The sequence below is a fragment of the Paramormyrops kingsleyae genome, chromosome 5, assembly GCF_048594095.1.
Source record: "Paramormyrops kingsleyae isolate MSU_618 chromosome 5, PKINGS_0.4, whole genome shotgun sequence".
NCBI classification, from domain to species: domain Eukaryota; kingdom Metazoa; phylum Chordata; class Actinopteri; order Osteoglossiformes; family Mormyridae; genus Paramormyrops; species Paramormyrops kingsleyae.
In genome coordinates this window covers 37,146,445-37,168,865 of record NC_132801.1, presented here as the reverse complement: position 1 = coordinate 37,168,865, position 22,421 = coordinate 37,146,445, and the positions used below count along the sequence as shown (strand labels likewise).

General features: G+C 40.3%; 1 protein-coding gene across 1 annotated transcript; it reads left to right on the top strand.

The window, feature by feature from the left end:
- The first annotated feature begins 5,447 nt into the window (after nt 1-5,447).
- On the top strand, nt 5,448-21,079 carry LOC111833206 (band 3 anion exchange protein-like). The gene is made up of 17 exons (XM_023791221.2): nt 5,448-5,592; nt 7,145-7,325; nt 10,198-10,333; nt 11,231-11,300; nt 12,019-12,061; nt 13,483-13,667; nt 13,879-14,089; nt 14,202-14,405; nt 14,520-14,668; nt 16,421-16,615; nt 17,384-17,614; nt 17,882-17,971; nt 18,821-18,987; nt 19,644-19,885; nt 20,000-20,169; nt 20,442-20,615; nt 20,847-21,079. The coding sequence occupies exons 2-17, from the start codon at nt 7,169-7,171 to the stop codon at nt 20,925-20,927; spliced, it is 2,505 nt and encodes an 834-aa protein (XP_023646989.1). The 5' UTR covers nt 5,448-5,592; nt 7,145-7,168; the 3' UTR covers nt 20,928-21,079.
- The last annotated feature ends 1,342 nt before the right edge of the window (nt 21,080-22,421 follow it).

The window sequence follows — 22,421 nt, the reverse complement described above, 5'->3', positions numbered from 1 at the left end:
TATTTTTTTTCTGTTGCATAATAAGTTGGTAAAAGTATCTTCACATACATTTGGGAATGTAGCATGAAAGCCTCAGCATCACTCTTTTGTTTTGTGCTTGAAATATAAACCACCAACCTTTTTCTGTATTTGTCAACAATTACAGTAGGAGCCTAACTAAATCTTTGTAACCAAAAGATTTGTAGATCAGGAAACAGTAGTAGAGTTGCAGTCTATGCTTATAAAATTTTAGAAATTATATGATTATTAAAATTATATGGGTTTGTGAATAACTCCTTCAGTCAACAACAGCAAGTGATACTACTAGAAAATTGTGGAAAAATCTAATAAATTATAAATACCACGACATTTAAGTGGTATATTTTCTACCACAAAAACGTGAAGATGTATTGTAGGATCAATTGGTTTTTTTCATTGTTTCATAGTTTTTGTGGTTCTTTGTAGTTAAAATGGAAAAACAAACCCTGATTTGTACCAGCTGGACCCAGCATTAAAATGAGAGCCTGTAGTCATGCCAAGACATGTAACTTGAAATACTTTTTAAAACATTTTGTAATCTTAAAAGTAATTTAAGCGTAAATAGTGTTTAAACGGATTTGGTTCGCCACTTAAATTTTTTAATATGAAAATTATGAAATTGCAGACATTGTATTATAAGCCTCAATTATTGGTCTCATTTAGCACATAGGTTTCCTTGCAATTCACTTGTTGTCCACCAGAGGACAGCAATAAGCAAAACCATGCAAACAGCCACCCATCTTCCATAACAGCTAACTTCCATAACCTCATCCCATACAGTGTTGTACTCAGCTTGGAGCTTGTTTGCAAAAGTAAATAGCACAAAGCAAGTAACAACCCATATGGTATGCAGTGCAAAATATGGCAACATGATTTTAAATGATGGTAGTAACTTCACATTTATAGGGCTCATTCACATGGAAAACCTCTTTTTGACCCCCATGGAACATCATGTCACTTAGGTTGATATTTGAAGATCTGTTTTTGGAAATGGTGTGAATACAATAACATTTTCAGTACTCTTCTAATAATATTGTGCAATCTGCCTGATGGGAAGTCTTAGTGAATGTTATGTAACATTCAAACCAAGCAACCAGTTTGTCTATAGGCCAGCTTTTCTCTGTCTATGGGCCATGTCGGTCCATATTCCGGCTTTACAGTTATACTCGATGTATCATTCGGCTTAGATTGCCAATATAGTGCATAATATAGTACAATGTAGTAATGCTCGCCTAAAAGCTGCAGTGTTCAGTCCCATTGGAGATGCTATTGTATTTTTGATTTCCTTGATCAAGATGCTTAAATCCAAAATTGGTTAAGCAAAAATCCAGTGCTATGAATGAGTAAAATGTGAGCAGCAGTTCTACATGTAGCCTCTATGGTTGTGCTTCGGCCATCTCACTGGCACTCAGACGTAACGCAGTGCTTGAGATGTGAGACATTATTGTTCTTTTACCTCGATCCAGTGTGTCACTGACTCCCTGTATCAGTGTCCCAGTGGAAAATATTATTTTTAATTTGAAATTTACCAAATTATTTAGTCATATGCATTTACAGGAGGAAAATCGTTTAGACATAAATTTACTGCAAAAACTGATTATTATGTAAATTCATCCTAAATTGCAAAGGGAACATTATTTATTATTATATTTATTAGTATGTGAAAAAGGCTTGACCGATTACTTGAATTTGCTTAATTGACATTTTTACTCAATTCCACTTGATATCAAATACATTAATAATAAATCCCCAGGGAATGTTGTAGGAATTTGCCTGGTCATCTGCCAGATGCCATTACACAGTCTATGCTAACTGCTGCTCATACGTGACAGTTTCACATTAACATTGCTGTCACTGCTTCCATCCAGTTTGAGAGGTCCACAAACCATGGACATGATATTCTGGCAAATGAAAGGTTTCCTTTTTTTTTCCAAAGTAGATGTGTGGCGATAGGTGTGTGGTATGACCCATGGGAATAACTAAAAATCAGCTTTTAGTGCTCTTTAAACGAACAAATGAATAGTTTAGATCAAGTTCTAAATATTAAAATGAGAAGAATGCACCAGAATCAAGAGATGAGAGACATGCAAATATATGAGATACAATACAATCACTTCTATAAAGTTCTACAGCTAAATTGTAATTGTAGAAGTTAACATGATCCAGGTCACACCCCTAGCCTCTCCAGTTTTTGCATAAAAGCCTTCACTAGTCTCTGATGATTATTCTATATCTCAGTGATTTGAACTTGTTGAGTTCAGTTTATCCGTAAGCTCCCCAGTAAAGTGCTTCATGTCCTAAGTAATTTACATATTATACCGTATTCATATTCCCCACTGTTACCGATGGCTGCTTAGGACTGTTGACTCCTCTCCAGCCCCCACATCAAGCACATGATTGAATCTGTCAACCTCTACAGTACATCTCTCTGGTAGCTCCCCCCCCCCCCCCCCCCGACAAAATGATCATACACAAATAGTAGACAAGATATTGTTCTTAAGAAGAGTTTGATACCTGTATCAGTGAATCAATAAATAGGCCTGTGCAAAAATGTAATCTACAAGGTCCTCCCTATAGCACCCTGGCCCCACAAAAAGGGTGGGGGTAGATCTCAAACGGAACAGTACAAAGCTCAAAAGAGAAGGGGGCTTCATTTTACTGAGTGGCAAACACAAGACCACGCATGTGTCTTTCCTCCCATCTCACATTACAGATCAAAGTGACATCAAGTAGCTACCAGAGAGTTCGAGCAACAGAGTATGGGAGCGCTGAGATATATGAGGTAATTTTATCTGAATGTGAAAGAAGAGTGAACCAGTAGTAATTGGTGGTTAGTCATGTAAGTATGATGCATGCTTAAGAAATAGCTGGAAATGTGAAATGGTCTATCTTGTTAACACTTGTTGCAATTAAATAGTTGTTATTACAGTACAACTGAAAGTCAAATCTTCAGGATGCATTGTTGTTTTGAACATGGCGAGCTATTCATGTTTATGTTTCCACAACATGACCTACTTGGAAGAATACTCATGCTACATCTACTGTTAAACTTTATATGACAGAAAAAACACCTAATACATGATTGTAAATGCTGTGTTGCTTCATATTATGTGTGTCTGCACTGGCACAAAATTAAAGCTGTTTAATGTGGATATTTCCTGCTGGCAGGGTTGAGTCTTTTCTCCTGTTCTGTTTTTGATTTTTATGGGCAGGATACCAAGGCGATCTGTGGATGGAAGGGCATCTGGTATGGGAGTCTAAACGTGCCACCACTGCTATCTGTGGCTGCTGGGCTTTCGGCTTTGTCCAGCCAGGACTGCCAGCATATACCTGAACGATTTTAAGCCAAGTGTGAAGCAGCAGGGATTAGATTCAGCACCACAATATCTGACACCACTGTTCTCTCTCGGAAAAGAGAGATAAGGGGGAAGGTAAGGGGAAGATTCTGCCCTTAGTGAAGATGTTTACCTTGTCGTGATCCTGTTCAAGGGTGATGGTAAGAGGGAACGTGAGACTGAGAAGTGGATCGCTTTGGTGATTGTAGTTTTGTGGGTACTGAGGAGGTGGAGTTAAGACATAAGATAAGGATTTCAGTTAAATGGCCAATCTACATCCATATCTTCACCTGTGATCATGATGCATGGGTAATGACCAAAAGGACGAGGTTGCAAGTTTCTCTACAAGAGCATTAATAGTAGTAATATTATTGTTATTATTGGTATTTATTGTTTTGAAAGTGACCAAAATGTTATTCAATACACAATCAGTTCTGCATTTTTATGTTAGGAATTATAATACATTCCTCTGCGTGTGAGTATATCTACCCTATGGTGGACTGCCTTCCGGGGTGTACCCCAACCTGGGATGCGCTCCAGAGCTCCCAGTGACCCTGACAAGGAAAAGTGGTCAAAAGATGGATGGACAGAATGAATTCTTCAAAAGGGGGTGTCACAGTATTAATGTTAATTAATAACATAGTATTAATCTAAACCCCTCTTTGACATCAAAAATAAATGGCTATGCATTAACTTCCAATTGTTGTTTATATGTCTATACATGTTTGTTTTTTTAAATGAAAAGAGTTGATGAAAAGGGAGGCTCCTGAAGAACCTCATCACACTGATGTCAAATACTCATTTGGAGCAGTAAGTGGAGCAAGCTTACATCACATATTTAATGAGGCATTACAAAGCAGTTTGTCACCTAAACATTGCTGTCTCTGCACTCAACTTTTATGGTCTGTCTTACATTTGTGCTTCTGACTGACTGCCTGCCAAACCATGTTCATTACTCCATTCTCCTAGTCAATCATGTATTTGGTGATGAATCTACTTGTTTCTTGTCACTAGAGTTCCAACAGCTGTAGGCCTAAAATGGGCGGTTATCTCAAAATAAACCGACGAATGTCAGAGAGAAATGCTTCAGTTAAAACTATAATCTGCTGTATATGTGATATATTTGCTCTTCAGGACCAGATAGAACAGGGGTGTCAAACTCCAGTCCTCGAGTTCTTTCCTTGTTCCACCACAAATGATCCAGCTCAAGAGCTGTGTGGTAATTAGCACAAGGAGTTGCAAGGATTTGAATCAGGTGTGTTAGATGAGGGGAAACCCAAAAATGTGCAGGGCTCCAGCCCTCCAGGACTGCAGTTTGACACCCCTGAGGTAGAAGAACCATATTACTCAGTATACCACTGAAGTAGTAGTGGTAGTACTTTATTGATCCCAAAGGAAATTTATGTTTCAGATCAGGATGCTGAACCTTGGTGCTTATTTTCTGCATAACTCTTACTTTAAAAAACAAGCCTACACCAGATTTTGGATCGCATTGTACATTGCTAACAGTGATTATTCAGTAGAGATTAAAATTCAGAAATGCCAGGTTTCCAAAACAACAGGTGCCACTGCAACAGTGCTGTCAGGGATATATGGGATTTTAGGTACTCTCACAGACACGACTGTGTTCCAGTGGAGAACATGGTTGTTCCCCATCTTGACCAAGCTGATTCACACACAGGGTTTTCTTTCGTTTAATGTTGGTAAAGCTTGTATCTAGAAGTGGAGGTTGCATAAGACAGTTAATCTGATGAGATCTGGAATGGTCCGGGACTACATATCAGGGGAGTCTTTCAACTTGTTTTTAAAGGTCTGCAGACTACAGACACAGCAATGACCTGGAACTGTACCAGGATTAGGGGGGAACCCGTATTTCCAGAGGATCATACTCTACCCAGATCTTGAAGGTGAGCATGGTTTAGTAATCCTGTCCTCTGTTTATTCCAAACAGGCCTGTGAAGATGATAACACAGCCAAACACAATGACACAGCCTGACCAGTCTGTGGTTATCAAGTAGTGCTGTTTACTATCAATATATTGTGGTTTAAATCAAGAACATGCTGCACTGAGTGGCAGCATTTGAGTGTGTGTGTGTGTGTGTGTGGGTGTGTTTTTGCGTCTTAGGGCCCCGGACACTAAAGGGTCGGGGGAGTGTATAAAGTCAGGAGTTAGGTCACTTTTCTTGGTGAGGGGTCAGTTGCATCTCAAAGTTGCTTGTTGGCCAATACATTGGTACAGGTACGTGTGGTTTTTTCTTATTCATGCATAACAGCAATTGTTTTTATTTAATAGAAACAAGTTATCTGGAACACCAACAGTATTTTTATTGCTTTTATTATACTATTAGGTTTAACAGAGATAAATTATAAACATAGAAAGGAAAATCAAGAATACATAAAACTACAAAGAAATAACTGAGAACATTTCCAGTGGGTATGTTTAACCTTCCTCGTGACAATATAAACAAGAATACGAAGCTTCTATAAGTATAAAATTTGATAAAACTGGCCATAAAATCTGTGCATGGCTGTCATAAGTTTTATATGGAACAATTTTTATGTGGAGCCTAAACAGCAATTAATTTCTTTGCATAACAAAAGAAAAAAAAAATTTAAATTCTAAGACATACAACACACAGCATACATAGAATGTCCAACATAAAACACTTGGAATTCAGACACTTTAATTCCACAGAAAGCATAGTAATGTTTTCTTTTGCTTTTTGTTATGTGGTTTCTTTTTTATATTTCCAGTATGTTGCTCACAATGAGGCAACAACTTTCAGAAAGTAGGTAGACAAAAAATTAGTTTTAGCCTAGTAATTTTAAGAAAAAGCAGTATGTATGTACAAAGAGGATGAATTATGCCTTTGAAGTAATCGTCTCTTCTTGGACTCCACGTACATAAATTAATATGGAGGCACATTAAAGGGTGTGATTTCAAAGACCTTGACAGTCTGTCTCAATTTTGTGGTAAAACTTTATTCACAAAGTGAATAAAGAGTTTTGCTATGAATTTGTCTTTTATCATTTATTGGTTGACTTATTTCTCGATTGCCTTGCTTGTATTTGAGCCATCCTGAGTGTTCACCGTCAAAGAGGACTGATAGGTAATATTCTGTATTAAATGTGTGTAACCATAATGAACGTGAAATTACTGGTAACACTGACATTACTGGACACTGAAAGTTGCTTTTTATTTTTTGGAGCCATTACTTCATACTGTCTATTTCACATCAGTCAGCTGTCAATCAGCATATTCATTACATTCACCCCCCCCCCTTGCTTGTCCCAGTGGGCTTTAATGTCCATGCTGCACATGCTGCATATTTACAGTTCAAACATCGATCTTGATTGTTTCCATGCAGCCCAGTCTGCAGCAGCACTGACACCAAGCTTGCTGTCATGGGCTATAGACCTTTTATGTTTATAGAACATAAACACATGCAGCAATACATTTTCCTTCCATGAGTCAAGTGAAAAATCTGAGCATGACAGTTGCTCTCAAAAAGAACTCCTCTTTGCTCTTCATGCTTCATGGTAGGCTCGTGCCCCAACTGGAGAGGGCTAATGCTCAAGATCATGAAATGCTGGCTTTAGAAACTGCTACTAGCATCAAGTGTATGCTGTTCTCCTCCTGGTTGGTTGACAGCACATGTATTCTAGGAAGTGCTACGCTGCATTAGATGGATGGATGTTGAGGAGAACCAGAAATAGGGTAACTGGGAGAAAAATACATGTGTAGAGCAGCACATTGGGCTTGTGTCCATGTATGACTTTTTCCCCCACAGGCTTTTGTTGAGCTGAAAGAACTCATGAAGGACGAGAACCAGCAGCGCTACTGGCAGGACTCAGGGAGATGGGCAGGGTATGAAGAAAGCTATGATCCTGAGGCAGGGGGCTGGAGTCCCTCTCACATCTTCTACCTGACCTTAAAGAGCTTGGTTCAGCTGTGTAGGATCATGAGCACAGGTAAGGTCTTGAGGGTCCTTTATGTGCACTTACAAGAAATCCAGGCCAGCTGTTTTTAAATGTCCTTTTTTAAAACGCTGGATTCATCAGAGTACTTGGTAATGCTTTACTTGAGGGGGCACAAATAATGTAATAGTACACTTTTACTTAAGGTATTAATTAACCAGTAAGTGGTAGTTATGTACTGATCCAATGTTTGTTCATTAATCAATCATAACAATTCATGTATTTCATGCAGGTACTACATTTGTTCATATATTTGTACTTGAGTAGTAGTTGAGTTAGTTACTTGTGCCCCCTCAAGTAAAGTGTTACCAATTATTTTAGTGATTATTTGAAATGTAACTTTATATTATTGTATTCTTATGATGGTAGAGATAAACTTGTGAACGATAAGTCAAGGTGCTCTTTTCTATCCTTCATCACAGTGTATACTTGTATAATAAGCTTTAATTAATTAAAATATGTAAACATCTAACTCCACAAGTAGGTTTCCTGGCAAATCAGAACAAGATTGTGAAGTACATTATATTAGAGTCATATCAGTGCCAGTTTATGTCGTGAATCGATATTTAATATTTAGTTCCAAGCAAGCAGTTCTAAGACTGAATTTGGCTGAGCTGTAAAAGTTTTCTTCAGAGATGGTAATGTGAATTAATAAAGTGAGTACCTTAAGTACATGGATACCTCAGCTACGATCCAAACCTGCCTGTAGAAGATTCAAGGGCAAAAGCTCCAGCTACAGCACTTTTTGTTTATTTGTTTAGTGACTGCTCTTGTCCAAGACAATATAAACAAGGCTCACAAAAGCAACTAAGTAATACCTGTAAGAAAGATAGGGGTCTGTACACCAAGGGGCTTAGCCATGTGTTTCAAAGAGTAAAACAAAATGCTTTATATTAACTGCACCTTTATAATGCCTTCATATTGCATTCATAAGCAGCATGTAAGTATACTTTAAGTATACTAAGTATATTAATAACAAATAACAATAATAAATACTATATCATGTAATCATATAATGTTTGTTATTAATATATATTAAAGCTCTTAAGGCATGTTAGGATGTTAAGGTATACTTACATGCTGCTTATGAATGTTCTATAAATGCATTATGAACGCATTATGAAGGGGCACCAAAGGCAATATAAAGGCATTATGAAGGTGCAGTTAATGTAAATTGTTACCAAACAAAGCAGGATCCCTGAGCAGGGGAACAAGACAAAACAGGCCTGTTCTTAATCGCATGTCTATGGACTGTGAGTGGAAGCTGTGGTACCCCAGGGAGGCTCCACACATGCCCCGATCTTGGAGGTGTCAGACAACAGGGCTATCCTCTAAGCCAGTCAGATAACAGGGCTATCCTCTAAACCAGTCAGACAACAAGGCTATTCTCTAAGCCAGTCAGACACCAGGGCTATCCTCTAAGCCAGTCAGACAACAGGGCTATCCTCTAAGCCAGTCAGACAACAAGGCTATCCTCTAAGCCAGTCAGACAACAAGGCTATCCTCTAAGCCAGTCAGACAACGGGGCTATCCTCTAAGCCAGTCAGACAACAGGGCTATCCTCTAAGCCAGTCAGACAACAGGGCTATCCTCTAAGCCAGTCAGACAACAGGGCTATCTTCTAAGCCAGTCAGACAACAGGGCTATCCTCTAAGCCAGTCAGACAACAGGGCTATCCTCTAAGCCACAACGTCACCCCTATGTGGGAACATTTCTCATCCATGTTACTAATGTAATAACTTTAATGTGCTTTCAAAAACATAAATATGAGAGGGTTTTGAAAACAAGGAAACTGGCTTATTAACAAAACATAATAAAAAATATAAGTGCAAAATTGTCAAATTTGAAGTAGTTAAACATTGCAGAAAAAGATTTTGTATCTAATGTCAGAACTAGGATAGAAAAAAGGAATATATGATGTTAATTTAAAAATCTCTTAAAATAAAAGAATAGTACCTAGTAGTTTACCAGTATGGAAAGCAGAAAGCAGTAGGGCATGAAATGCCTATAAACATGCAAGTGGCATGAAGGCTGTCTGATCGCCACCTACTGGTTACTCCTGACACCAACATTTCCCATGTCACGAGACCCTGTACTGCATAAGTGGCTAAGGAGACTCATGGATGGCTGTTTTTCCTTGTTAATATGTTCAAAAAGAAATAAAGTATATTTGAATACATTTTCATATTAATAGCAACAGCCAGGTACCTGCACAAAAAGCAAAGAATCAAAAAAGAATTAAGCTAATACCCATTTTATAGCTATTTATGGATACAGAATATCATACAGAATTGAAAAACAATATATTCAGGACATTAGACATGCTTCCATATTTTTGAAGTGCTGCATTTTAAAAAATTTGTTTGACTTGACCTCAAAGTGTGTGTGTGTGTGTGTGTGTGTGTGTGTATATATATATATATATATATATATATATATATAAAAACAGCTCTGCAAACAGGCCTCCAGCCACTCCAATGTGATTTACTACTGATGTTTTATAACAGTGCAGTGTGTTGAAGACTGTCACTTGCTCTTTTAACCTTGGTTTCAGCTGAATTCAAGACAATATGCCCACAGCTGAGCCGGGATAAACAGAACCATTTCATTACGTAACGGACCAAAAATATAAGCTTGCATTTTGCTAATTGTGCATAGGAAAGTAAATAATGGTATGTTATGAGTTTGACCACTCGTCCCACCCAAGGCTTTTCTGACAGTTATAATGTCTAAAATGTAAGTTAAGTGCAATGGCTGGGTTGTCTTTCCATCTGTGTGGATGTGACCTTCTGCTGAGGCACCTCCTCTTTCTCCTCCCCCAAACAACCCTCTCCTTCCGGGCACCTACCATGATGGCTGAACCCAGGTGCGGTGATGTTGGACCAAGAGGAGCGTAGCCTGGCCAGCATCGCTGAGAAGCTGGTGGATGAGCTTGTGGACAAAAACGAGATCCGGCCCAGTGACCGTGAGGAGCTCCTGAAAGCCTTGCTACAGAACCGGAGGTAGCCTCCCCCAATGTATGCCAGACATGTAACCCTTTTCATATCCATAAGGAGCAGCATTTTTATATAGTAAGACATCATCCCACTCAGGGTCAAGCCCAAGCCTTTGGATCAGTTTTCACTGATACTTAACCTGCATAATACCTACTTTCTGTATTGTGCTTTTACCAGTGGTCATATAATTAGGCACTCCATTTTTCTCACCCCCTCCCACCCCCAAAATGATTTATAGCTTGATATTTCACCAGAATCGTTTAAGTTCCTTTCTTAGAAAAACTGCAGCAAACTCTGGATTACATGTGCATGTCCTGTAAACATTATCAAATTGCAACTGTACATAGACTAAAATTATGTGTGATTTGAACATGAAAACATATTGGTAATAATTCTGATGTGATAAACACATGGTAGATTTTTTTATTTTATTGTTTTGTAAATGCATGTGATCTGATGCCCCCAAAGGTTTCAGATCTGATTCCTAAGCTTGGCTCTGGGTTTTTCATGTTCTCCCCATGTTTGCATGGCTTTGCTTTGGTGCCCCATTTTCCATAGTCTGTCAGCATGTTCCCACTGAATGACTTGCATTCCATCTAAAGTACCCCCTTCTCTGAGCTTCCTGACACAGACTCCCAACTTACTACAATCTTACACAAACTAAGCAGTTCTTGTAGAGTTTGTAACATAGAGAATGTGTCAGTGTTTCAAGGAAGAGGTTATATTGGGGGACAAGCAAAACCGGATTTGATAATCACTCAATTTGCTGTGCTTAAAGATCTGGAGGGCAGCAAACTGGCCCTGTTTCAATCTACGCATCTTAAAGGTCTGTTTGCCAAACAGAAGGTTTATCAAAAATGGGGTGGATGTAAATGTATGACCTGAGTTATGAACTCTCCACAGTCAGTCTGAGCCAAAAGAGACCCAGACTCTGGCCCCTGGTTTGGAGATGACATGTTCAGTGTCAGGCAAGGTAAGACTTTTACTGACACACATTTCAAATGGGAAGAAGAAATAGAAAAAGAATAGACATTTACACGAGACAATAACATTTCATAGAAATGAACTGAGAAGATTGTGTTGTTTCAGAAATAACAATAATACAGATAATAATACATCTATTTTATTGTCAATTTTACAGTCACTTTCTTTTTATAGTTACTTTTATTCTTATTTATGTCATGTCAAGAGAAACAAAGGACTGAAGGTCAGGTCTCAGGTGAACAAAGGGGGCTTATTAAACAGAACAGGAGCAGGGCAGTGAGGGGTTGAAAGGCGAATGTTAGGACTGGGAAGGGCACAAGCAACAGGACTGTTGACCTTAATGACTGGACTGGGGATGATGAGACAAAAAGGTACTTATATACAAAGACTAACAAGGGGTAACAAGGTGTGGCTCATTAAGGCCACACTAGGGAGGAGATAGGAGGGTCAGACAGACATGGTGGGCAGGACATAACAATTTATTCCCATCTTTAATACTGTTTTGTTTTTCTTTGTATCGTATTTTTCCTTTCAAGCACAATTCTGGAAGCAGGTGAAAAAGCTTTTCATTACACAGATGTGCAGTGGATGATTGTTTATGTGAGAAAACCTGAGACTACAAAACTTGAACATAACACTGCTATTAGTCTGAAGGTGAGACCATCACATGCTATTCACTTCCTGAAAGAGCTGGTTTTCTCTTACAGAAAGATGTATCTGACACCAGTGAAGCTTCAATGGTCCTGGTTGGTAAGTGTGAACCAGATTAGTATCCAGTAAAATGGCATTTTGCATTCACCATCTGAGACTTTTCCATAGATTAAAAATTGAATCTGAAATTCTATACTGCATGAAAAACAAAAACTAAATACTCATCCCTCAACTTTCGCACGCAGCCAGTTGGACCCAATTTATTATGCTGTATTGTTACTTACATATTTTTTTTACAGCTTCTTTTGTTATGATTAATATATTCATTCTAAATTCATATCCTGTGTCAGTCATCTTTTTACTTGCACAGTCAAAATAGAAAGAAAAAACTAGACAGCATATTAAAATGCGGCAGATGTCTGGATGGAAACACAATCAAATTAATGGTATAAAAGGAGCTATTAAGAACAAAGAATTTCTCACACAGCTCAGCTCTAATCGGCAAAACACAAAAATACACACGGCCAGGAGCACGTTACATTTCTGTTGAATTTATAAAAGTGATTTTCCGGAAGAACACCTTTAAACAAAAATGCTTGTAGAGGCCATATGCAACATTAAAGAAGTAGAAAACCTAGTGCCTTGAAGAATAGTTCCCAAACTGGAGTCAGAATAGAATAATGACTTCATTAATCCCCATGGAGAAACTTTCTTTTTTCTGAGACACACTGACAGCAAGATTGGGGGTCAGAGCACTGGGCGCCCCTGTAGCTGGGGGTTTAGGGCCTTGCTCAAGGGCCCTCGGACGTGTGTCTATTCTGCCGAGGCCAGGGCTCAATGTGGCACCCTTCCAATCACAGACATGGAGGCTTAGCTCCTGAGCCATGTACCATAGACAGGAGATACTGATACACAAACATATATACATAACGGCTGATTGGGAATTTCACTCAGTTAATGCTGTATCACCTACCAGCATTAGAAAATCTGCTCATGGTATGATGGGAGAGTATGGGAAACTTTATATTGTAATGGACAACTTCCTGGGAGGACAGCAAGCCAAATCAAGCAGGAGGAGATTCCAGGACCTTCTGCAAACACAGGATGCAATATTGGTGACAGTGTAGTCCAAGCTGTTTCGATGCTGACAAGCGACAAGCCGTAGTCCAGTCAGAGTGGGACCGTCTCAAACAGAAATTGTCAAGAGACATCATGAGTTACTTGAGTTTTGGAAACGGCTATCTGAAATTAATGCACCAGAACGTGTACTGTTATGGAGAAAGGATTACTGAATAAACAGCTTCTTCCAACTAAACCTTGCTTCGATTTTTACCCGGTACAAGGCTAATAGAGCTGACAAACTGTGCTTTTGCAAGGATTGAATTCTGTGACTGTTTGGATAATTGTTCTTAAATTTGTATTTTTATACTTATTACCAGCATCATCCCTGTACCCGAACAAACACTGCATGCCAGGGGGCAGTATGTCAGTAAACCATCGTTTGTGTTGTTGTACAACAGGAGCCCTGGATTTTTTAGAGAAGCCCACTGTAGCTTTCGTGAGGCTGAAGGAGGCGGCGGAGTTGGAATCGGCTTTGAAGGCCCCGGTGCCGGTCCGCTTTGTGTTTGTGTTGGTGGGGCCCAATGACAACAGCATGGACTACCATGAAATCGGACGAGCCATGGCCACATTAATGGCTGACAGGGTGAGAAGCCAAGGTGGGCGCGGGGTTGCAGAAAGCAGGGGAGAAGCATAAGGATTCACACAGGAACACAGAGGGAGAAACTGAGAAGCTTTTGAGGAGAAATTGTACTTAACTGGGATTTAAGGGTGAGCAGAGAGATGGAAATGGAACAGTTAGTGGTGACTGGGCGATAACACATTGGTTTGCTAAATCTATGTTCTCTCTCTCCCAGGTGTTCAATTTAGCAGCTGTCCAAGCGCAGAACGATCGTGACCTGATGGAGGCTGTTGCAGAATTCATGGACTGCAGCATCGTGATCCCACCTACTGAGATCCAGAATGAATCAGTGCTGAGCTCCATTATTGGCTTTCAGAAACAGCTTCTGCACCGACGCCTGAGCCCATCCAGCCCCCAGGTCTCCTTGGACTTGAAGCCTCACAGAGGTTTGAATTTGTTGTATTATAATCTATTATTTTCATTTAATATGATATTGAGCTATTTGCCTAGCGTCCTTCTGAGCCTCATGTGACATCACACGTCCTGTTTATTCGGTAGTTACAAAAGCAGAGAGACCTCCAGCAGAGGACCCGCTGGCCCGCACAGGCCGGCCATTCGGTGGAATGATCAAGGACTTTAAGAGGCGCTACAAGCACTATGTCAGTGACATCACTGATGGCCTCAATCTCCAGGTCCTAGCTGCTATCATCTTCATCTACTTTGCTGCTCTGTCTCCTGCCATCACGTTTGGAGGTCTGTTGGGTGAGTGACAGTTTGTGCAGCTTTCTGCTGTCATAACACTGAATTAAATTCCATATGTTGATGACTGGTTAGCATGTGAATAATCAACTTAGTTGTCATTTCTCATCTGCCCAGCTGATAAAACAGATAACATGATGGGCATATCCGAGCTGCTGCTGTCTACTGCTCTACAGGGAATAATCTTCTGTCTCATCGCTGCTCAGCCAATCCTGGTCATCGGCTTTTCTGGACCCTTGTTGGTCTTTGAGGAGGCCTTTTTTGCGGTAAGTACCTCCTAGAAAGCATGTTGGAGGGGCTGGCATACTGTGACACGGTATCAGTCAGACGTTTGAGTACATATGCTGGAATTTAGGTATTATCACAGTGTTTTAGATCAGATTGTATATTTTTCTGTACATACGGTGAAGCACACAACATAAAATATTGAGTACCAAAGTATTATTCAGGAAAATTGAAAATTTCTCTGTTCCTGCTTGATAAAAGCTTCACAAACATGAGACACTCAGTTTTAGCAGGAAATTACCTGACATGATTCCCCTGGTTTTTTTTGTAACATTTCCCAGGGATGTAGGGTGCTTCTGGGTTGCTTTATTTTGACTCTTCTATCTAGTTCAGAGCTGTTCATTCCTACACCTGGCCATCTACCACCCTACAGAGTGTGCACAAGACATAGCTGGTTACTGAAGGGCCTGATTATCTGTATCAGGTGTGTTAGGGCTGCATCTAAGCTCTGCATGGTGGTAGATCTCAAGGAGCAGCCATGGTCTAGTTCATCCCATATAGGTAACTGAGATCTAGCAACTAGAGAAATTGACTAATTAAACGACGCCCACTGCTGACACAGATATAATTAGGCACACTGCTATGCAATCTCCAGAAGCAACACTGGAAGCAGAATGGATGGCTGTATAGAAGAGATTAGTGACTTTCAATTTGGCACCATCACAGGACTCCACCTTCACCACATTTCTGTCCTGCTATAGCTGCCCTGATCAGTTGCAAGTTGACGTGATTGTGAAGCCCAAAATGTCTGGGAGAAACTCCAAATATATGGCCATACAAACTCACAGCATGGGACCTGATTGGCGGCAAATCCTACCAACAATGTCCCAACATCTAATGGAAACCCTTCCCAGAAGAGTACAGGCTATTATAGGAACCAAGGATGGACAAATTTCATTTTAAACCCCTTGGTTTCAGAATGAGATGTTGGACAAGCTGGTGTTCATATACTTTTGGCCATATAGTGTATTTTTGTTTTGGGTTATCATGCTAAATCATGCAGGACTGCCTACTCAACCAAAAACCTGATGGAATGATGTGTCTTTGAAGATTTCCACAGTAATCATGCTGGTTGATATTTCCATTGATTAAGGACTGCCAGCTCTGTCACCAGCACAACAACCCCAGACCATGACATTGACACCACAAATGCTGAAATGAAACTCATGTGCTCATCCTCTCTATAGTCTATACCGTGGCTGAACCAAAATATTTCAAATGTTAATTCACTATATTGGGCAGTGTGTGGCTCAGTAGAGTAAGCGTCTGCACCAGTGATTGGAAAGTCAGCAGTTCAAGCCCGGCCTCTGCAGAATAGTTATGTCTGTGGGTCCTTGAGCAAGGCCCTTAAGCTCCAGCTCCATGGAGCTTGCTCTCACCTACTGTGTGTCATGGAGGGCAAGCTGGGGTAGGTAAAAAGAGAATTTCCCCATGGGGATCAGTAAAGTATCTTCATTTCATTAGTCGGTAAGGCCAACTTCCAATTCTCTTTATAGATAATTGCACATTGTTTAAAGCACAGATGACTATGTACTCAAACTTTTGTCTGATACTGTACAGCATATTATAAATAATTCCTTGAAAAGAACAAGTTTCCAAATGTAAATCTAGTGTACTGGCTATATATTGTGCACATAATTTAATTTCAGTAAAGCTACATTATCAAAGTTGATATTTTTGCAACGTGTAGGGAGGGTGTATGCATTATAATGACCAAGCAATGTCTGTTTTAGTTCTGCAACTCACAAGAGATCGAGTACATTGTGGGCCGAGTGTGGATTGGCTTTTGGCTGGTGTTTATCGTGGTATTAATGGTGGCATTCGAGGGCAGCTTTCTGGTCAGGTTCATTTCACGCTTCACACAAGAGATCTTCTCCATCTTAATATCCCTCATCTTCATCTATGAGACCTTTGCCAAACTCATCAGGGTATGTACTCCTCATCCTCATCTCTCCTTCAGCTCCAACATTTTCTATTGCAAGACCTTAACTAATCTTTGACCCTCAATTTTATTGTCGATCTGTATGTCTTCCTTCCTTTTAATTTTATTTTTGTTTTATTTGCCAAGTGACACAAGCATCTTTTACTCAAGCTTTGAAGTATGAGGCACAGTAAAACATCCCTTCCAAATAGATTCTTTGACTTAGAGCCCATATCTTGAAGCATGATGTGAGATGAGTCAGCCCGTCATGAGATACTGACACACGCACACAATAAGTCCCTGTGTAATCTAAGATTCCTGATTTAAACAGACACCACAGAACAGGCCATTATGTTCCCCACCTCGTTCTGTTACACTATATCACGTTCATATTGAAGTTTGTGTATAAGTAAATGCAAAATAGTATAAACGTTTTATCTTCCCTTCTCCTTAATTTAACCCAGTGTTTCCCAAACCAGTCCTCGGGGCACACTGGACAGATTCTCATTTTTGTTTTCCCCAGTTCCCAGAACACCTGACCCAAGCAGTCAAGAACGCTAAATACCTTACAGGTGTGCTGGGACCTGGGATGAAACAAAAATGTGGATCTGTCCAGTTTGCCTTGAGGACTGATTTGGGAATCACTGATTTAACCTGTCCATTGTTTTCAATATTCTTTCTTCAGTTTTTTAGTCCTTAATTTTCCTTGTTCAATATCTTCTTTAGTTTAAAATAACTTTTTCACCATATTTGCAATTTCCTTTTTTTGGCCCAGGTTTTTCAGCAGCACCCACTGACTCGTAACTATGAATATCTGAACAGGAGTGCAGGGAATCCCTTTTACGCTGCCCCTAGCCGTCACTCTGGCAACGCCTCCACCCTGGCTACACTCCAGGAAAAAGCATATCCCAACACTGCCTTGCTCTCCATGTGCCTAATGTTTGGGTGTTTCTTCATTGCGTATTTCCTCAGACAGTTCAAAAATGGACATTTCCTACCAGGCAAGGTAAACTTTTTGTCTATATATTAATACCAAATAAATAAAGGTGTGTTAAATAGTACATCCAGTATTCAGAAAACCTGTAAAAGCACACAGGAAACCGGAAGTCAAAAATGCTTAAACAAAAGAAAGCATATATACGCCTGTAAATATTTTATAATGGTAGGTTTAATATGATATTTACCCTATCATAAATCTGAAATTGTCCACATGGTGATGAACAACAATAACTATTTTGGTTACCATGTCTGGTTTGTGTCTGTTATGTTACAGATCCGCCGCTTGATTGGAGACTTTGGTGTCCCTATTGCCATTTTCTTAATGATTGTTGTGGACATCAGCATTCAAGATGTTTACACTCAGGTGAACGTTCTGCCCTATTAAAGATATTTAGTATTATGCAAAATGTATAACTATAGAAAAATGTAGACGTGTATAGGTTTGCTAATGTATTACTTAGCAAAGAAGAAAATCACATTTTCTTGAGCAGTACAGGGAAACTTTTCTTTCGTAGCTTTATCGACTGGACTAGACTAGACTAGAATGGAATAGAATAGAATACCTTTACTGTCATCGTACAGTATACAGTGATATTTGGCATGCCCCTCCAGCGACAATGCAGGAGAAAAATTGAACAAAAATAAACAAACAATAAAAATATGAAATATATACAAAATATATATTAAAATTAATACATTATGAAGTTTAGAACATGGATGAAATACTCTACATGAGGAATAAAGTGCAAGCAGGTGTGATCTTGAGGGGGGCAGAATGTGGGTCAGTGGGCTAAGCCTGTGTGCCTGTAATCAGAAGGTCACCAGTTCAAACCCAGTCCTTAAGCAAGGCCCTTAACCCCCAATTCCCTGGGCGCCCCAACAGGTGGCTGCCCTTTGCAGACAGCTTATCACAAGAGCATGTTGTGGGAGGCATAAAAGACAATTGCCCCACAGGGATCAATGAAGTATCAATTATTATATTGCAACAAAACGGCAGTGACGACAGGTGACAGAACATGGTGTGTGTGTGTGTGGTCTTTGATCATACTGGTTACTCTGTGAAGGCAAAGGGTGAAATAGATGCTGCCCAGAAGGTGAGCTCAGATCCCAAGACACACAAATTTAAACATTAATATACCAAAAATAGGAGTTGTTTACTACAAGTATATGGAATGCATTAACACTTAAATATATCCTCCACTTGCCCCGACAGAAACTTCTGGTGCCCAAAGGTCTGACAGTGTCCAACCCCAGTGCAAGGGGGTGGGTAATCAACCCATTGGGGATAAAGAGAGCTTTCCCTGTCTGGATGATGATAGCCAGTGTCATCCCAGCGATGCTCGTCTTTATCCTCATATTCCTAGAGTCTCAGATCACTACGTGAGTTGACACATTCTGTCGTAACCAAATTATTCGCTGTCAGTCTCAGTAGAATGAATGAAACAATGCTGTCTGGTTGGCACCATGACTTGGTGGGAAGTGCTGTTGCATCACACCTCCAGGGTTGGGGGTTCCACCTCCTCTACGTGTGTGGAATTTGCATGTTCTTGCTGTGTGGAGGATGCCTCTCACAGACCAGAGACATGCAGATACATTAATTGGTGTTTCTAAATTGCCCATAGAGTATAACTGAGCATATATGTGCCCGGTGGAGGACTGGCACTGTCCAGGGTATACCTGAACCATTATGTCCGGTGCTGCCTGGCACAGGCTCTGGGGCCCCCATGAGCCTGACCAGGATAAGTGGTTAGAAGATGGATGGATGGATGGGTGAATGAGAGACTTACTTCAATTGGATGACATCGTGACCACACAACTCTGTTACATGGCTTAGCTGTCCTTCCTGTGTTTGTGAAGGGCCTAACAGCAGACTTCTGTAAAACTGCAGCACTTGGGGAAAATGTTTGTGTGCGCACTGTAATCTTGGCACTCTGTAACAGCACGAGGCTGTCTCCATCCACTGCTGATTCAATGCTTAGTACAAGGCTTAGCAAGTGCATGTATTGATTACGCGATTTATGATGACCTCCTGGCAGACTGATTGTGAGCAAGCCAGAGCGGAAGATGGTGAAGGGCTCGGGATTCCACCTCGACCTGCTAATTCTAGTCAGCATGGGGGGCCTTGGTGCCATGTTAGGGTTGCCCTGGCTGAGTGCTGCCACTGTCCGTTCAGTCACTCATGCCAATGCTCTGACTGTCATGAGCAAAGGACCAAAACCAGTGATTGAAAAAGTTCTGGAGCAGAGAGTAAGCGGCATATTGGTAGCTCTGCTGGTCGGTGAGTACAATAAACACTATTTTTAACTATTGACTTTCCACACTGTCAGTTTGGAATCCCTTATCTATCCTGATAGAATATTTCAGTTGCCTGATCTTTTCTTGTCATTTTCAGGTCTGTCGATTTTAATGGAGCCTATTTTAAAAATGATCCCCATAACAGCTCTGTTTGGGATATTTCTCTACATGGGTATTACCTCACTCAGTGGAATCCAGCTTTGGGACCGCATACTGCTGCTTTTCATACCCAGAAAGTATCATCCTCAGGAACCATATGCCACCAAGGTACAGATACACAATATTATTACAGATTTTATCCTGGTATCATATTACTTCATTTTATTACATAATACTAAGAACAATTTGGCATTCCATAATGGAGTCCTACCCATAACTCTATTTCTTAGGACCCTTGGGTATATTACAATGATTAGGTATTATTATTGTATTTCTTTATTTTGATTGATGAAACTTCATAATTTGTGTGTTCATACACATACATATATTCAGATATATTAAGTAACATCACTGACTATCTCTCTGACACTCTGACTTAGGTGAAGACCAATAAGATGCACATATTTACTTTGATCCAAGTAGCATGTTTGGTGGCACTGTGGATAGTGAAATCCAGCCCCATCTCCCTGGCTCTGCCCTTCATCCTCATCCTCACCATTCCCCTGCGCATGTTAATGAGAGGCCGCCTCTTCACTGAGCTGGAAATGAAATGTGTAAGTACTGGCGAATGTCTTAATTGCTATCTTTTTCCTAAAATCCCAGTTCCTTAACACAAAACACATTATTAAGATATGCCAGAGCTGTTTTTAAAGGTTTAACATTGTCTTTTACTGTGGTAGAGTTGTGGGCATTTCCAATTTAATGAGCCCTGTAGGGAGATTGTCTACATGCAACCATGAATCTGTTAAAAAATGCCTCTATTATAACTGACTGTTGTGTTTCAGCTGGATACTGATGATGCCAAGGTAACATTTGAGGAGGAGCCAGGACATGATGTGTACAGTGAATCCCAGATGCCACTATAGACATCTGGATTGGACCACGCCTTAATTCACTTTAAATGTTTCATGGGAAAAAAAGAATGCTTTAATATGATATTGTGTATAGATATTTCTCTGTCTCATAATTCTTATGTGTTTTAAGTATTTAAATAAATATTAGGCTAATACTGCCTTCACTCTCTCTGTAGTGCATTTACCCCCTTATTGCTGTTAGGCTCATTGGCATCCAAAATTACTTATATGTGCCCTACAATGGACTGGCGTCCTGCCCAGGGTGTACCCCAGCCCTGTGCCCTGTGATGGACTGGCATCCTGCCTAGGGTGTACCCCAGCCCTGTGCCCTGTGATGGACTGGCATCCTGCCTAGAGTGTACCCCAGCCCTGTGCCCTGTGATGGACTGGTGTCCCGTCCAGGGTGTACCCCAGCCCTGTGCCCTGTGATGGACTGGCATCCTGCCTAGAGTGTACCCCAGCCCTGTGCCCTGCGATGGACTGGCATCCTGCCTAGTGTACCCCAGCCCTGTGCCCTGCGATGGACTGGCATCCTGCCTAGTGTACCCCAGCCCTGTGCCCTGTGATGGACTGGCATCCTGCCTAGGGTGTACCCCAGCCCTGTGCCCTGTGATGGACTGGCATCCTGCCTAGGGTGTACCCCAGCCCTGTGCCCTGTGATGGACTGGCATCCCGCCTAGGGTGTACCCCAGCTCTGTGCCCTAGCGGTATGAGATGAGCTCCTGGCTCCCTGAAACTCAGGGGCAGTGCCAGGGAGGGGCTTGGGGATGCTGTAGCTTCCCCTATGATAGACATAGCCAACCCCCCACCCACCCAAATTCCTGTGGTTTATGTAGATTTTTTTCTTTTTTAATGTGTGAATACTAGAATTTTATATCTGGCCTTGTGTTTAATACTGAACGTCATTGTAACTGTCACAGGGTGGGTACTGCATATGTGCGTGTCTGTTGGTGTATATGTCAGGGGTGTTGCAGTAAAAAGTGTGGCAACCGGAAACCCTAAATTTCAGACCACCCTCACTGAAAAGCAACCCCATAGCACCAGCAAAAGGAAATCTCTGGCACCAACCCTGCTGCACCATGTTCAAAATAAGAGGTTGGAAAAAAGGGACATAAAACATTCAGAATTACAAACTGGTATTTAAATGTTATTTGGGCATTCCTTTGCAAATATATTTTGACATTAATACATAATATCCTAAACCAAATTTTACATCTTTGGGTCAGTATATTATTTAATAATATCTATTTATAGATTGAGGAAAACAAGAGATTACGATAATTTAAAATGATCCCACTACCTGTATTTTTAAAAAAGCTAACTTGTTACAAATTATAGATGATTGAAGAGCATGTACTAAACAGCCATAAATATAGCTACATTTTAGATTTTCCTTATGGCAAGGCACTTTAACAACAACGGTCTTTAGATTATGTTAAATTAAATATTGCTGACTAAATGTATAACAAGAATATCTAAAGGTCTGGGTGAACATCTGGAAAAAGC